Raw genomic sequence first — 17,365 nt, 5'->3', positions numbered from 1 at the left:
TCTTCTGGTTTGCAGATTTGAGTCATGCATTGTTGTTGTTGTTGTTGTTGTTGTTGTAAAAGTCCTCTGGCCAGTCAGGGAGGGTTAGACCACCCCGGTACCACCTCAGCTGTGTGTTGATTAGATATCTGACCCTTGCACGTTTCGTCTCGCTCTGCACCTGCTATCGTCTCAGAGCTTCGCACAACAGAGACCACAACAGGTGTGACCTCCCTAATGTCCAGCCACAGTCTCCCACCCCGAGCTTATCCATTTGTAACTCATTTACAACCACGAATCGCAGATAACGGCTTATAGGTCGGCTTCTTGCACTTCCTCGCCCTGGGCACACACTCATGCCACCTATTGTTGTAAAACTTTACATTTACTTGTAGCTCATCACCCTTTGCTCTATCCCCTGCGGCCCAGTGCCCTCTGGGCTTTTCCCCCCACCCATCTGCTTTTAGACCCTGGGTTGCAGCTGCCCTCTAGTGTCTGCTGTCTGCTCACTACATCATGAATGCTGTTACAAAGGCCTATAGGTTCCATGGCATGGGGATTTACTGGAGATTAAAGTTAAAATTAACCATCTTAAAACAGCTACATCCCCTTTTTTCACACAAGCGCTTGCTTTTGTACAATCCACTTCAGCAGATTACGCTTAATGTCTGTCTAGACGGAGAAATCGACTCCATGCTGATGCCATCTAGAGCCAATTATTGAACCGCTACATGTGAAATGTGCTCTAACAAAACTTTTATTCACTCATTCTTTTATTAAAATAGCCTCATGTTTCATAACTGTAGATTATATTTAGTTAAACCTAAGAAATACTGAGGCACAGAAAAGTTTTTCACAGCCGCTTTGTGAACACTCTTTTAAATGTTTTCTTAAAGCACAAAGGCAAAAACAAAAGTCCCCAATTCTTGGTGGGAAAATGGAAAAGACAAACAGCTTTGTTTAAGGAAAAAGTGTGGCTTTGATTTGTTTGTTACTCATCTTGGGGGACCCCCTCGGAGCTTGGTAACCGTGGCGGTGCATCGGGCATATATTTGTGGTAAAATCTGAATCATTCCTTAGTTTCCAGTGTGATGACACAGATAACTCATGTGGGCTCCTTTATCGCCTTTCCTGGCACATGTTGAGTGTGTCACCGGAGTTTGTCTCACCAGAGGCGACGGGATTTTCCTCAAGGGTTTCCAGACGTCAGATTATAATGATATTAAAGTTCTTTATCTATGTATTGTCTTTGTTGTGTCAGTCATTGTAAGCATCAAACCCCGTCTGTCCTTTTCTGACCCTTTTTGTGCCTTTTCTTGCAGCCTGTGTTTAGAGAAGACACCCTACGGTTGTGTCTGCAGCGCGGTTTGTTAGCGACAGGCCAACCAAGCGCTCAGTCAGCACTCTGAATGGCTTCACTCTGCTCTTTCTTGCCTTTTTTCTCCTCATCACAGCTCTGTTTTGTAGATGCAGCAGAGAAGAGACAGACTTTTGTTTTGCCTTGCGAGGAAGCTGCAGTGGGGAAAACAAAAAGGGTAGGGAGGCCACTGTGTGTTAATCGGTTGGCTCACTGTCATGATCCGACTATGAGAGGGATTAAAACATATCGCCAGACTAATCTGTCCCTTACACCAGCGGGCAGTTTTCACTTTCCACAGATGTGTTTGTTGTCGGAGAGCAGTGAGGGGCAGAGACGTCGCTCCTCTGAGAGCTGCGGTGCATGTCGGGCTTTGATTTCCTGACATTTCCAGGAGTTTTGCGCTCCCAGGTTAAGATCTAAAAGAAACGGGGGGAAGAAAAAACCTCGAGTGCTGTTTACTGAGCATTCAAATCGTTACAAGTTAGATAAAAAAAGGTATGCTGTTATGATTTAAATTAAGCCCATATGCAGGTGATGTCTGCCTGCTCGGGCATGTTTCGGCTAACCAGTAGACCATGTGCTTTTGTTCGAGCTCCTCACGTGTGGCTCACATCAGATAAACTGTAACTCAATGCCTTTATTTTCATTTTTCTTTTGCCAGCCATCTCTCTTTTTTTCTCACTTAACCTCCTGTTTTTGTAAGTGCCGTCATGGTTCATGAAAGGGTGACCGAGAGAAAGAGAGGGTGTGAGACAGCCAGAAACCTTTTGTTTCCAAATTAGGCACTCCTCCCGCCTCACTAAAACTAACTGTTATTGTAAAAAGTGCCATATGAAATCCCACCTCAGTGCTGCCGCTTTGAAATGGATGCAGATTTTAAATCCCCGTCTGGCTTTTTCTTTCTCTCGCATCTCCCCCTCCTGGTGATGAATCGGACCTCCCCATGGTGATCCAGCAGGGCGGTTCCGGGTGGTGCATTGAACCCGAAGCTCTGGTCTGAACCACAGAGAGAAGACAAACCCCCCTACAGCCACAGCCTTCTGACTTTAAGTGGAACCATAATTACATAGCCTAGTGTATTTATACTCAGCAGTGACTCAGTGGGACATGTGGCATGTGCTTGTGTGTATGCATGTGCACAAGAAAACCAGCCTTTTGTATTCACATGTAACTGGTTTCTGTGTGTGTGTGTGTGCCTGTGTGTGTAAGTGAAAGTCTACTGACTCAATAAACTAACTGGGGATAAAGTGAGGTGTGGATCCACCTCAATGTAGTTTGTTATTTTTGCAGGAAAGATCATTAAAAGAGCCACTATGTAACTCTTGGAAGTAGAAAAATAGAAAATGTGTGACGCCCATAAAAATGAGGTTCGTTATTATGATGACGTACGAATTAGAAGCAACTATTAAGGATGCATATCAGTCATGCAGTGCAAGCGCCTTGCTGCTTTAATAGGCCTGTTGCTAACATGCAAAAAGATCAGATGTTTGCATGCTGTGTATAAATACATGGAGCTTATTAATAAAAAAGCTTTTTAAAGCCTTTCCAATGTTTGCTGTAATGCAAAATTGAGAACATGAAGAGCATGGCCTGCGAGTGATATGTGGGTGACTGCAGGCCAATTATAACATTCTGGACTCTTGATCAAAGATCTCCCATAATGTAAATCAGTTTTATTGTAAATAAATTACTCTTTACATCATTCAATGACTGATCCCACAGACTGCGCATAAAACATGGTTGTATTGAACGCAGGACCACTGCAGGGATCTCGAAGTGATCACATCTGGATGAGAGCGTAGCTAGCTTGATTAGCAAAGCGATTAGCATCACACAGATACTTGTGAAAGAATGATGCACAGAAACTAAACTGCTTGAATTTCATTCACCAAAACTGGCGTGTAGACTTTGACTGACTGTTGTCCTGTCACTCAATGTTGCATAATTTTACACCATAATGAAATTTAAATTGGTAAGTAGAGATGTAGAGAAGGGAGACGTTAACTTCACAGTTAAGGAAGTATCTTTAGCCTTTCCAGATTTGCTTCATTTTTCAGCCTTGCATTTGCAGCCTCACATTGCACAATATCTTAACTTCCTGGAGTAAATGTAACATATTTTCCTAACGCACATGTATACATCCTTGTGTGTTTGCACAAGATTAACAAAAAAAAGAAAAAGTGACCCACACGGAAGAGAAACGCAGGATATCATATTAAAGTGCTAGATGACACCAAAACACTTTGAGTTCATATTTTATATTAACTGTGTTTTATATTTTTTGGTACTTTTATTGGACACGCCACTATTATTCACTCTTCTTGGGGTATGTTTCTGCCTGTGAAAGTAACAGACTCGTTAATTTATCACCTCCTCAGTGAGTATAAACTATCAAAGCCTGCAGTGTGTGTTCTTGTTGGCATAGTGCGACATATCCAGAGGGTACGGTGTTTTTTGCGGATGACGGCCTTCTCCAGTCGAGTTGGAACTTGCCCCGCTGTTCGGCAGGTGAAACCTGTCTAACCTCATCGGTAACGGATGCTCGGCAGGTTAACAGTGACGACAACCGGAGGGGAACGTTGGCTGTCTGTAACAACAACATGGTTACCTGTCTGCCGCTCTCGCACGTACCCTGGACGCCTGGCTGTTTGGTGAGAACTCACCCCTGACTGATTTAGTGGTTTTTAGGTGTCACTGTGTTGTATATGGGTGGATCCTCTGGGAAGGAGTGTGTCTGCACGTGAGAGTGGGAGTATAGGCTTGACAAAGAGGTCATATTGACATCCAGTAGCGACCGTGTTATTTTCAGAGCTTTTACAACCACAGCAGCGCCCGTTGCTCTCCTTCTCTGTCTTTGGCAGCTTTTTTCCATGTTCTCTCATTATCATTCTCCCTCCTCTGTGTTTTCCCCTCCTAACTATAAGAAAAAGGGAGTAGAAGACTAAGCATAGCAGCCGCAAATGTTTTTTTTCTTCTCTCTTTGTGCTGCAAATTGGCCTCTTTCTCTTTTCTCTCTTTTTTTTTTTCGTCTCCCCTTTGAGTGGAGGGGAGGCGGTGGAGGCAGGGCTGGCTTTTGTGGAGTTTAGCAGCGGGACCAAAGCTCTGTCACTGTGTTTGTGTCGCTCACACACACATATGTGCAGCACACGTGCAGCACAGGAAGGATCCAACGTGGATTTAACCTACCAGCAGCAACCCTACAGGAGATCTCTTCACCTGGACTGTTAACAGCTGACCCGCTCTCGGTTTTTCCCAACGTATGGCTTCAAGAGTTCCGCTTTACAGTGCACAGGTGTTTGTTTACTGATGACAGTCAGACCGGTTCATGTGGAAGGAGTCAGTAACTGTCTGGATACAGTCCGAGTAACAAAAACAAGGACTAAAGAGAAAGCAAAAGAGGAGAAGCAACAGAAAAGCAACAGATCGAGTAGCTGATGGTCGCTGTGATAAAGTAAACATTCGGGATTAAGATGAGAGAGAGATGAAGTTTGTCTGGCACTAGAGGTAGAGAGGGAGGGTGAAAGGAGAGAGTGGGGGCAGTGGGAGGGAGGAGAGACAGAAGATCCAGCCCTCTGGGACAGCAGTTGTGTGTTTTGGGGGGTGGACAGAGTGGCTTTGAATGCAGAACATCACTGGACACCGACAGGAGGGCTGCTGTCAGTTGGTCTCTGTGTGTGTGTCTGTAGTGAAACCAGACCTACCTCTGATCCCTGCACCACACACACACTCCTCTATCTGCTGCCTTTTTCTTCCTCTGGTTTGAACCCCCCAATAGTGCGGATGAGGGTCTTGGAGAGCTGACCGATGGAGGTCAGGAGCGTCAGGCTGTGATGTGTAACTTGTTGGATTAAACTTTCCCGAGGCTCAGCAGCAGCAGCAATGGACTGGAGCCAGGAGGCGTGAAGTTAAATGACTGGAGAATCGGAAGACACTAAAAGCAGCCACCCTGTCTTGGCTCGATTGTAGGTCTGTGTCTGGACACCGTCCAGGACTTTGTGTTGGTGCTTGAGTGTGTGCAGCCCATGTTGGTGGCGAGCGATGCGGATCTGACCAAACTCAGCGCTCCGATGCCCGCTGCTATGCTCCCGTGTCCTGCGCCAGCCGGGTCTGACTGGAGCTTCCAGAACCCGGTGGGGGTGGACTGCAGCTCCCCTGAACCTCGTTGCATTTGGCTGGCGGTTCTACGTGGAGGCACAACCTCGGAGCCACCCACTTCGCCACCTGCCATGCCTATTGGGCACAGCCAGAGCTCTCATCAGCCCAGGGTAAGAAGGGGTCACTGGTCTTCACCCATCTAACGTTAAGATGTGGTGACTGTGGCTAAAAGCATCAGTCAGTGGCTGCTGTTAAATGACAAGTTGAGTCCAAATTAAATGCTTTAGCTAGATAACTTGATGAGGATTTCCAACAATGTATTGATCCCCATCACAGCTTCTAATAGCAAGATGTGAAATTTGTAGGAATTTCCTGTTTTATCTGTTTTTAAAAATAAGATTTATCAGTTAAAACTGTACATTGCTTGTTTGAATAGTTTCTCATAAATTTTTCTGTTGTCAAATGAATTGACCAGATTGCTTATTTAACATACTTCCTGCTAAATCCTCGGCCACTTTACACTCCAAGACATCGGAGATGTTTTTTGTCGTGCTCGTGGTGACTTTTGTGGTTCTCCAGAATTAACACAGCAAACAATGATATCAGCAATACTCTCCAGAAACCGCTGTGTGCAATTAGTCATGCATGTCAGCAATGCTTCTCTGTAACTGTACTCATTGTTTGGAGCCGGTTAACCCCTCAGCTGTTGGTAGATTCTTTAAAGTTTCTGGAGAAATGCCTGTGTTGCCTTCAGGCTCTTTTGTTTTGGCAGGCACACTTTGTTTAGACTTCTTTGAGTGGATCAATATAATTAAGAAAGTGTAGTTTTTACCTACAGTCAAGGTGGCTTTTAGCTGCAGTTGGCCTGCAAAGACCACGTACACACCGGATTATTGAATTTGTTGTGGACTTGTTAATTCTGAACAAAAATATACTTAGAATTATGAATTTAAGATCAGATAAGCTACATTTAGCAAATAAAAATATTTCCCAGCTTACTCACGTTTTCCATCCATTGGATTAGGAATGGCTTGCATATTGACCCTTTTCTTCCTCCTAGGAGCTAATTACTGGCTAAGCACAGTTTAAGGTGGCTTCTAAGTACCACTTTGATCGAGGTGTCATGCAGTTGTACAGCTGTGCATCCCCACCCCCAAGTCCCAAATGCCCTCAGAATTCAGGCCATTACTTCCTCATTTAACCGTGATCATTTATGTGGAATATCACATCTTTTTTCACTGCTTTTTTTTTTTTTTTAATGGTTCTCATCATCCGCTTCCCCCAGACTCATTGACACAGTTTAAAAAATGCCATAATGAGGAATGTAAGTGTGGGGGGAGGAAAAGGAGAGGCTGTACGGACACAGCTGGGACAAACAGACACTGTACACTGTTTACATTTTAGGAGAGGGGGAGGAAGAGCAGTTGCACCTAGCTGTCTCTATCTGTTACTTTAAGTTGAAATATGCACTTCTATTATCTCTCTGGCACATCATATGTCTGGTATCTTGTTCTGCTTTATTATCGTTGAGATTTATTGCGTTTGAGGGATCACAGGATTGGCGCATTCAATTCTTTTTGCATTTTTTTTCTTTACGTTCAGCTGCCGGCACGACCGCAACACCCTCACGAATTGTAAAGGTGAAAATCTGTCATGTAAAAGTGTGATAAAGTGCAGTGTTTTGTTGCACTTTCACCTCTTTGTTAAAGCAAAAAGTCGAGGCAGCGAGGATAAAAAGTCCCTGGTCAGATTTAAACCCACGTCACAGACTAACTGCCATGTGCTGCTGCCCACTCAGCTATCAAGTCATGCTGTAAAAGTTATTCTAAAACCGCTCCTCCTGGAAATGATTCTAGGCCTTGGATTGAATTAAAATAGCTTAAATGAACTTCACTGCTACCAGTGATGCAGGTTTCACTTGGACAAATAGGCATGTTTTGCTATTCAACAGAAAAAAACCCTGTTTAACAGACATTGCATCATCACCTGTTGGCCTGGTTGAACTGGACTGGACTGTGGGGCTGGACTGGTTTTTCAGCAAACATTCTGCATTCACACACGTTCGCAAGTATGGCCCCTTAAACATATTGTTATATAAATTACAGAATCCGCCGGCTTCCTTAAGAGAGTAAAGGTGGATATTCACGTGCACGTCACACATTTGTGAGACATAGGATGCTCGTGGAGGTGCAGAGGTGGGGGAGCGCTCTCTGTGTGTGGCCGGTGAGTCCAGGAATTATCAGGATGAGATGGTTTGGCTTTTTTTTCGCGCCGTCCCCTCTCCTGTTCCCTCTTGGCAGCTCGGCTCCGGGCTGCGGACGCAGACAGCTATGACCATCGGGATTAAAGGCTCGTCAGCATTTGTAACAGCCGCAAAGCTCCACTTTTCAAACAGGTTGCAGCTCTCAGCTGTTTAAAAGAGCATTATTGTTCTGTCCTGCTGGGGTTTTAGCAGGAGCCGGGCTCCCTGACAGTCACTGCATTCCTCTGAACTGCTTTACCTCTGGATGGAGCGAGGACAAGAGTGTGTGTCTGTGTGGACGTGTGCTACCCTACACGTACGCTGTTCCCGACGATTATGCCGTCAGCTTTACAATATTGTCATGTCCTAGAAAAGCCTCTTAAGACTCAAAAATCCTTTATTACGGGATTTCAGGGGAGATTACCACCCCCGCTGTTTATTTATAGCGTTTTTATTCTCTAATAAAGCTGATGGGGCTCTAAAATTTTGGCGCCGCAATTTAAACATCAAACATTTCCTCTGGATTTTATAGATGCAGCATGCTATGTTGTCCTTGAGCTGCTCCTTTCTTGTCTTATCAGTCCTTCATCTTAATTATATGGTTCTTAATTTAAATCAGGAGGAAAATGTCCTCGGGGAAGAGCCGGCTGCTGCTGCTGTGTGTTGGCAAAGCACACCACTTTACCCACTAAACATTCACTCAAAGGAGGAAGCTGTGGTGTGACATTACAAGCTTTTCTGCATATTCAGTTGTTTCCAATGAAGCATTTTTTTTACTCTTTTTTTAATGACATCATCTACAGGTGATAACAGGATTCTTCAGTTCTCTGTACTCGCTGAAGTTTATTTGCTAATCAGCCTCAGCAGGTAATACTTCTTTTGGCGAAAACAATGTGAAACAGTTTAAGTTCCCACTTGCAGGGCAGGAAATAACAAATGTCTTCTTTTCTCAGCAAAACAGGAGCGAGGTTTCCCTCGTCTGTGCTTCCAGCCTGAGTAGGAAGTCAAGATTAGACTGCAAAACCGCAGATACAATTTTCCAAGTTCCTTGTTGGTTAAACCGAATGTCCTGTCCCGGAGAGGCCTGTCAGCAAGCTTAAACTGTTTTTTAATTTTATTTTGGTAGCGGTGGCAGAGGAAACTGGTCGAATCATGCTCAGAGGGCATGAGAGGGGGTTCGTCTTGTTTTAGGGGGAAAAGGTTGAGTCTAGATTCGGCAGAATGGCCGAGCAGAAACACAGCCCACACAGTCCAGAGCTGCAGAGTGGGAAACTGTCCTCCTGGCTCAGAGACCCAGGCAGACCCTGTGTGTTTTGGGTAATCACAGGGTTCAGTATTCTCAGCGCCGGGAGGGGCCATGTGGTCGAAACCGGCGTGCTGGAGCCTGTCCCTCGCTGGGGCCCGATACTCCTCCTCCTTCTGCGTCTCCTTCTCTCCTCATCCTTCTCGTCTCATTCACTCTGTCTCATTCACTCTATCTGTGCTCCCGCCCCTCCTGTGCCAGTTGCTGTGTGTGTTTCAACTTGTCCAAAATCAACCCGCGCCCTCCAAGGAATTCACTCTGTCTCTTCCTCCTTTCACCCCGTTGCTCTTTCATTTCCTCTTTTTTTTCTTTCCTGGCCTTTTCTTTTTCTTTATCATTTTAATTTGACACTCCAAGCACTCCCCTGCCTTCCTCACGCACCTCTTTATGCGGCTCACATAATAGGCCTCGCTGCATGCCTCTCTAAGAAAATAGAAGGGTTATTTTACATTGTTTAGACTGCCAGACTAAAGATCCAGCTTTGAGAATCTATGGATATCACAGTCTGTGAAACGTGCACATCATATCTTCCAAAATAATCTTTTGTGATCGTTTGGAAAATAGCCAAGATTAATCAAAATTATATTCGTACTTTTAAGTTTAAGCGTTTTAACCAGCAAACATCTTGATGTTTCTGAAAGTAGCCTATAAGTGCAAACTTATTTTTTGGTTTCTTTTTTTTCCCTCGATGGAATGTGAAATTAGAGGAAAAGAACATGTGCGGTAAATGTCGGCAGAGCCAGGTTTCCATTGCAAGAATAGAAGTGGAGAGAGAGGAAGAAGAGGTGGAAGGGAGGAGAGGTTGGAAGGAAGGAGAAAGAGGGGTGAAGAATGGAAGTGCCTCCATAACTCTCCGTGGTTATATTTGTAGGGTTATCCCGCCCCACAGTGCTGCCCCACTTCCTGCCTCAAGCCTGCCACTTCCTGTTGTTCTGTGGCCATGCGGAGATTTGCCAGGACAGGCCTGTGCGCGTTATTGTGCTTGTGTGTAAGCATGTTTATCGGGAGGACAGGAAGCGGAATGTGGGGTGTGCATCTAGATGATGTGGTCTAGAAATACTAACCCACTGACACGAAAACATGTATGCAACATACACAATCACATAATCTGAAGACGCGCAAAACAGTTTAGGATTTCGACTTTTAAGGGCACACTGACTCATATCTCAGTGTGGTTTGAGTAATCTGAATCTCAGAGCATTCACTCATTTTTCATATCAAGTGACATGCACATCAAATCACACCTAAAATGACATCTGTGGCCTCTGTTGATTCATGGCTTGTACACTCATAAAATAAGTCCCTTTATTAGGGCTGTGCGATATGACCAAAATATGACCAAAACTCTATCGTCCCGATAACGATATAAATCACAAAAATGTAACATTTTCTGTAAATTCTGTGAATCTCGGGCAGCTCGACTTGCGGGGAGTGTTTCCAGCTGCGCGGCATGTAGCTGGAGTGTTTTAACCGATGCATGAAACGATACATTTTTAGACATAAGTTGTAACGGCCGCCGTTTTCTTTGTGAGTATTTATTACACGGCGTGCTGCGGGGAAAAGCCTGTTCTAACGTTTGAGTCTAAGGTTTATTTTTTAGTACCTGGCGGCTCTTTTTTTCACTTCTCATCCGTAAATAATCTGCTCTTTCACGTGATTCGGTTTATTTTGAAAAGTCTCAACAGGATCTTGAGCTTTATTGTGAAAGGTTTATGTGGAACATAAACAAGCGGACACGTGATGGTTTTACCTTCGTTGTTGCTAATGACAAAACAGGTGCTTGTCCGTCAGTAGTGTGGTTATATTAAATATAAGAGAAAGAGAGAACTTTAAGAAATTAATATAGCCACTATCGTGACCATCAAAACGATGAAAAAATATTGCCGTAAACAGTTTATTTTGCGACACCACGAAACAAAAGATAGCGTAAAATGAAACGATAGATCGTCATCCGATATATATCGTTATATCGAACAGCCCTACCCTTTATTGTATCTTTGGGGCTGTAATGGCATGTCACAAAGTGACCTTTGACAGGGGTGTTCATCCCATATTAAATCAATAAAACCTGTGGAAAAAACATCATAAGATAAGTAAAACATCCAGTATACAGATGTTTTTGTTAGTCATTAAATTAGTTCAAATGTGCTGAAGATTCTGTGTGGGGAGTAAAAATTCTGTTGTTGCAGGGTTTTAAAGGCTTATAGCACAAATTAAAAATGTATATTCTATTCAGTTTCATTTATATTGTGCCAAATCACAGCAGCAGTTGCCGCATGCCTTAGTAAATGTGCAAAATCCAGGTGAATGTGAAGGCGGTCAAGCAGGTGGTACTTGTTTGTATCCGTTGACAGTTTTGTGCATTAATGTAACAGTTAGTAGGTGAGAGGTGGATCACATTTACTTTTAATAGACTCCTGTAGCCTTTCTCAGAGTGTATGACGTTAGCATTTAACCAGTGTACGAACTTATTTGGGCAACCTTTACCTCTGTCATCATTTACTTCGTCTAATCTAATCTAATCTTCAAGTAGGATTAGATAAAATGTCATCATTTAATATGGTGTCCTCCTGAGCTCATCGTTGATTTAACCAAAACAGTGCGTAGGCGTAAAAATGTGCGCAATGTGATTTAAGATCCCCGTGCAGCTCCTGGTTTGCTCGTATCAGTGTCAGCCCTCATCTTTAGTTAATGAAAAACAAATCAATGTCTTTTTTTGTCTAAATGATCATTTACTAAGAAGAAAAATGATCCGACTGTTTATAATCTGTCTTTCTGAAACTGTTAAAAATGTTATTTTTGTCTGCAGTGCATTGCATTTTTATGCTGTAGCATCCATCAGTAAGATGCTAAGAAGTTATTTTTACCATCAGTATGCAGAAGATTGCAGCTTTAAACAAAATAAAGCACGGCACGGTGACTGAAAGACCGGGCTGACTTGGTCGGACTAGTCATTACAGTGTTTTAATTTAAGTTTGGGAGAGTGTGAGAGTGCAGGGAGTTCAGTTTTACTAAGAAAAGTTTTGCAGTGACTTGATGTGTGCAGCAGACTTAAGCTGTGAGCTGGCACTCAGATTCCCTTCTTCCTTCTCTCCCTCGCTCCCACTCCTGCCTGTTTGGTCAGGTGATTGTGTTTGACTGACAGATGTGGGTCGATGGGGCAGCAGGCGGGTGATAGTTCTCACGTGTGTCTGTCAGCTGAGCTTGCCGGACTTATTTACTCGGCAGCAGGAATGAGAAATTTAGAGAGCTGTGCTGAAAATCTGCCTTTATTCTCCACGCTCAGAGTCCCTGGATCTTCTCTCCCTATAATAAGACCAAGGTCACTGTAGTCTGAACTGGGTGATACCCGCATTTCCCGCTTGGCCCCGTCTAGATATGGCCTCTTCCTGATAGTCCCCCCTGCCCTCCCCCAGGTGTGTTTATTGACTATTGTTCTGAGGCTGGGTGGCATGCAGAGGCTAGCAGACAGGACTTCACAAGGAAGCTGCTAATGAGCGGTCCGGCAGCGGCGGAGTTAATGTCACTGAGTACAGAGGCACCTTGTGCTTCTCCAGTGAGCCATAAATCTGGACAACTGCAGGTTTTTCTGGAGTGTTGGTACGAATAATGGGAAAGAACTGATATTGCTGACATTTCTGATGCCCGTAAATCTTATTAGAAGCAAATATTCCAGCTTACTAAATGACAAATTGCAGTCATTTCGTATAAAATTGCTTTTCCTGCTGGGGGTAATGTTTTTAACCAAATCTCTTTGTGTTTACAGGCTAAGGGGCGGAGGGATGGTTTCTCCTCAGCCGGTGACAACCCTCGGCCGCCCATGGCGACCCGGCCGGGAAGGGAGGGGGTCGGCATGGGCTGGAAGGGTCCCCGGACACTGGTCCTCCATAAGAACTCCCAGGGTTTCGGTTTCACATTACGCCACTTCATCGTTTATCCTCCAGAATCCGCTTTGCACACTAACCTCAAGGTGAGAGTCACAGATGTCTGCAGGTCCCTGAAACACTAGAAAATGCCTTAAATGTTAAAGGTGTTTAAAAGTGTTGAATTATGTTATAAAAATACCAGTTGTGCTTCAGGGCTTAGTGTCACAAAGTACTTTGTGTTTGTTTTTATAGTACACATGGTCTCCATTTCATCCTAGCTGGCATTTAAAGGGGTTTCGAAGGCCTTAGCTTTAACTCGCTGAACTCAGGAGAGAGCCAATTTGAGCTCAGAGATAAAGCCAATCATACTGTGGCTGCGGGTCAGCGAGGTTGAGCGGAGCAAAATGAACACAAAGACAAAGGGAGAAAACAAGCCTGGGTGATTAGAGACAGCAGAAGACGAAGAAACCGAGCTGTTAGAGGTAGAGAGGCACAAGATCTGGAGACAGAACAAGGACCGGGGCTTAGATTTTACTACTTTGAGGAATTTAAAAAAACACCTTCATTTTACTCCTGTTTGTTTCACAGGCCTGTTTTTGTCCCTGGTGAATTCAGGCTTGTTCTGGTGTTGGGAAATGAGCCCGAGTGGTTATTTAGCTGTTTGAGGTGTGGGGGCAAACGTCTCCAGATGTGAAATTGAGGGATGTGGAGGCTGGGGTGGGGTGAGCCAGCTGAAACAAGGCCTCTATTATTTTTATACCACCCCACCATCTAGCAGCTGCTGATAGGAACACGAATTGAATGGGATCTGTTGTCTTATCCTGGTACCACTCACTGGCAGCCGGGCCGTACCATGCCAGCCCTAGACAATAGGCCCACTGCTGGCCTTTGGCCTCATTTCTGCCCTTGTCTCCTCTGCCTCAGAAGGGATCACATGTTGTTTTTTGGACAATTAGACTCACAGATCTTTCTGTTCTTATCTGAAGAGGCTTCATGGAAACCTCCCAAATTAACCTCTTAGTGTCCAATTAGTACAGATTCACAGGGTCTGTGACTCATTCATGCTCTCGATTTATAGGTCCACAGGTCGTCTGGGTCGTGGTTCTAACAGGACCCTTCAGCGTCTTCACAACCTTCTCTTGACACTTCCTCTTATTAGGATGTAACTTGATTTTTATTCACTTTGGAAAAAAACTATATTTTATTTAATGTGAAATGAAGTGAACTGAAAAAAGAAGTAACTACAGTACCACAGATTTCTTTGTTACTTAATTTCTTTGCTTATTTACGCTGTGTAGTGTCAAAGTACTTGTTACTGAGTTACAGCATACAGCAGTCATGCTATTGCCATACATATAAGCTGAAATAAACAAAAGTACTCATTCAGATAGGGAGGACATACACTGGATCTATTTTTAGATGCTAGCTCCTTTTATTATTTATTATATCCTGAAGCCTGTAGTAGAAGATGTGAAAAACAGCTCTGCTTTTGTTACCTGGTCAAAATTCACTCATTCTGAGGAGACATTTGGGTGGTCTGTGGTCTTTAGCTACCAGCCTTGTGTTTCTCGGCACATTTTGCACATTGCTGTCACATTTCTTTCCTTACGAGCAATAAATTCCAAGCAATGCACATATTTGCCACCGTTGAACTGGGAACTGAGGAGACTGTTTTTGGAAGGGTTTATGTACCTGCATAACCATTTGATCAAGGAGAAGTTTCTTGGATCGAGAGGTCAAAGTTCAGTCGCTTTCCTCGGACTTCCATGACCTGGATGACTGAGAACCTCCCCAGATAACTATCCGTCCAGTAACTTTGATCTTAATACTGAATTTTGGACCAAAAGTGTGTTACATTACATTAAAGTAACACGTTATTAGTGTGATGATACAGTGAAGAATTGCTGTTTTATTATCACTGAAAACTGGGATGTACCTTGTGAGCAACAGGATGGATACGGATGCATTTTTGTGTAGGTTTAGAGTCTTTTCAATCCAGTGCCAGACATCCGCATAAATTAAGGGATGAGTAATTTTCCAGATGTATAGAATCCCTAGCATAGACTTTTGTGTCCACCTCTTCCCATCTCCTTCCGGATGTGGTGAAATTAGGACTGGCCGGGTGGTGAGTGTCCCCAGCTATGAGTTCTATTCTGGGGTCGGCAGCTATCCTTTCTCTGCCTCTAAACCCTCCACCATTGTCTGCAGAGCCCGGAATGAGCCCACTCAGCGCAGGATAAAGCCCGGCAGCAGTCAGCCCACTGTGCCCCTGCCCACAAACTGTCCACTCAGCTTAGTGTGTGTGTGTGTCTGTGCGTGTGTGTGTGTGTGTGAAGGTGATCAGAGAACCTGCAGCTATCAGATCTCACCACCTCGTTTCTCACTGTCCCCGCCTTTATTTACTCGCTGTGTGTGTGATGTCATGAGCACCTGCAGATTGTCAAACCAGATAGTCAGTGTCTGTGCTGGATCTGCAACATTAAGAGCTCATGAAAACAAACAGGTCGGTGTCAGGAGGTTTGGCATAAATTGTCAGTGAAGTCACCGACACGTGAGGGAAAGCTGTAAACAGTTGATCTCATCCTTCCACATTTTGGTTTCTGTTCAGAAAAAGGTCACCTGGGGTTGAGAACTGTGGCCAAAGTTAGAAGCCGTATGCTGCTGAAGTGTCTGTGTTTAAATCAGGAGTATGAGGGCCCTGTATGAGGCCTTTCTACTACATGATGTAAACCCCGAATCATCACTTGGTAGCATTCCTGCCTGGAAAAGTAGTGATAGCTTTTGTTTTTCCCCTCAGTTTTGTCTAAAAGTTGAATGCTGAATGGGCATGAAAAAAAAGCACTTTATTATTGGTTGCAAAATTTTCCATGTGGCACAGCCAGTTTCCGTCCTGCAAATCTTTGTATATGGTCAATTTTGTGACAGTGTCTGAAGTAGCAACTTTTCCCACATTTCCAAAAGTAAAACCTTTTTTTTTGTAAAGCTCAGCGCTTGCGTTGCATCACATGTCGACCTTTCTGTGCATGTGGAAAAGTTTACCCCTCGCTATCAGATCTCTCTCATCTAGAACTTCTTAAACGCGGCCAAAGACCATCTCAGCAAATGTGTTTGTAATTACTAGGACAACAATAAATGTCTCTTACAGGAATTTTACGCTTTAAATTTGCTCTAATATGTGTAATTCTGTCTTTCTGTTTGCAGGATGAGGAGAACGGTAACGGAAAGGGTGAGCTGCCTCTATTTTTTGCCTTCTCAGTCTTTTATTAGTGCTCCAGTTAAAGCTTACTACAGGGATAGGGATAATGATGATGTAATTGAGGCAAGACCCTACTGTACTTCCCTCATGTCTCGCCTGCTCTGCAGCCTTTATGCGCCACCTACAGGACGCTATCCAGTACTACATCTAAAAATCCACCTGCAGTTAGACTTCTGGTTCTCCAGCTTTTTCTAGTTTTCTTGACTTGAGATGCTGAAAAAAGTGTGAATATTTATCAATAAATATCAATAAGAAATTTAATTTTACATAAATAAACATGCAGTAGTATAAGCAAACTCTTATTTATTTTCCCTGAAAAAAATTTACCTTAGTTTTGCAACCCACAGTCTGACAACCTCTGAGTTAGATGCTCATGGACGTATTTACTCGTCTGAAAAAGTGCTACTTTCAGCTGCTACCTGGTTCACTCGGGGTTGGGACAGAAGGTAGCTCTGCATATGTGAATTGGAAGAATTCAACAGGAGATGCTCTTCCTAACACAACCCACGAGGCATTTGTGCCTTCTCCCGGGATTCACCTGACGAGGGAGTTTTCACTCGTGAGGTGAACGCGTAAACAACTACACTGTGGAGCCACGTCGCTCGTGTCAAAAACAAACCCTTAACAAATATCTGATGGGCGCTGGTAGAAAGTGTCAGCAGTAACTGTTCGTAGGTGTAGCGCAGCAGAAGGGGAACAGATTTGTTTGAGCCTGCAGCTTTACTCGGCGCTTCTGAAAGATTTGTGGGTGTAGCGCTTATCAAACAACCAGCCTGGCGTGGACTCCCAGGTGATATTCATGAAGTAATCGCAAAACAAATACATCAGAGAGTACATCTGTATATCAATGTCATGTCTGCTTAGATATGCATGTGAATTTACCCAAATGAGTTCATGCAAAAAATGTAAACTAATGGATTGTTGTACTGTGCACCTCCAATACAGAATGGCATTTTATCTATGTTATTTTACTATTATTTACTATTTGACTATTGTTTACAATATTTGGATGATTAATAATATTATATAATATTATATAATGGTAAATGTTCATGTGTAACAACGTTCATACCCACATGTGGATTTCTTTTTCTTTCCTTGTGCATTAACTGAATCTGTCTATGTCCTGATCTTTGCGCATCCCCTCTTTTCATGTTGTCATTCAGGGTTTCAGAAAGGTCAGTTGGAGCCAATGGACACTATATTTGTGAAGAACGTGAGAGAAAAGGGTCCGGCCCATCAGGCAGGCCTGTGCACAGGTAAA

At 43.7% G+C, this 17,365-nt stretch overlaps 1 protein-coding gene across 13 annotated transcripts in view; it reads left to right on the top strand.

Moving 5' to 3' along the window:
• Positions 1 to 17,365, top strand: part of arhgap23a (Rho GTPase activating protein 23a) — a 67,568-nt gene that overhangs the window by 27,603 nt on the left and 22,600 nt on the right. For 6 of the 13 annotated variants that reach the window (XM_026164280.1, XM_026164279.1, XM_026164286.1 and 3 more), the window contains exons 1-4: positions 4,902 to 5,604; positions 12,746 to 12,949; positions 16,047 to 16,071; positions 17,268 to 17,360. In XM_026164280.1, coding sequence (XP_026020065.1) covers positions 5,362 to 5,604; positions 12,746 to 12,949; positions 16,047 to 16,071; positions 17,268 to 17,360 — 565 coding nt within the window. In that variant the 5' untranslated portion in view covers positions 4,902 to 5,361. Of the gene's footprint in view, positions 1 to 3,039; positions 3,991 to 4,900; positions 5,605 to 10,676; positions 10,756 to 12,067; positions 12,580 to 12,745; positions 12,950 to 16,046; positions 16,072 to 17,267; positions 17,361 to 17,365 lie in introns of those variants that run through there. The other 7 variants (XM_026164288.1, XM_026164284.1, XM_026164289.1 and 4 more) reach the window with 5 other exon arrangements.

The sequence above is a fragment of the Astatotilapia calliptera genome, chromosome 4, assembly GCF_900246225.1.
Source record: "Astatotilapia calliptera chromosome 4, fAstCal1.2, whole genome shotgun sequence".
Classification (NCBI taxonomy): domain Eukaryota; kingdom Metazoa; phylum Chordata; class Actinopteri; order Cichliformes; family Cichlidae; genus Astatotilapia; species Astatotilapia calliptera.
Note: the sequence above shows the minus strand (reverse complement) of the source record. Positions and strands in the feature narration are given on the sequence as shown.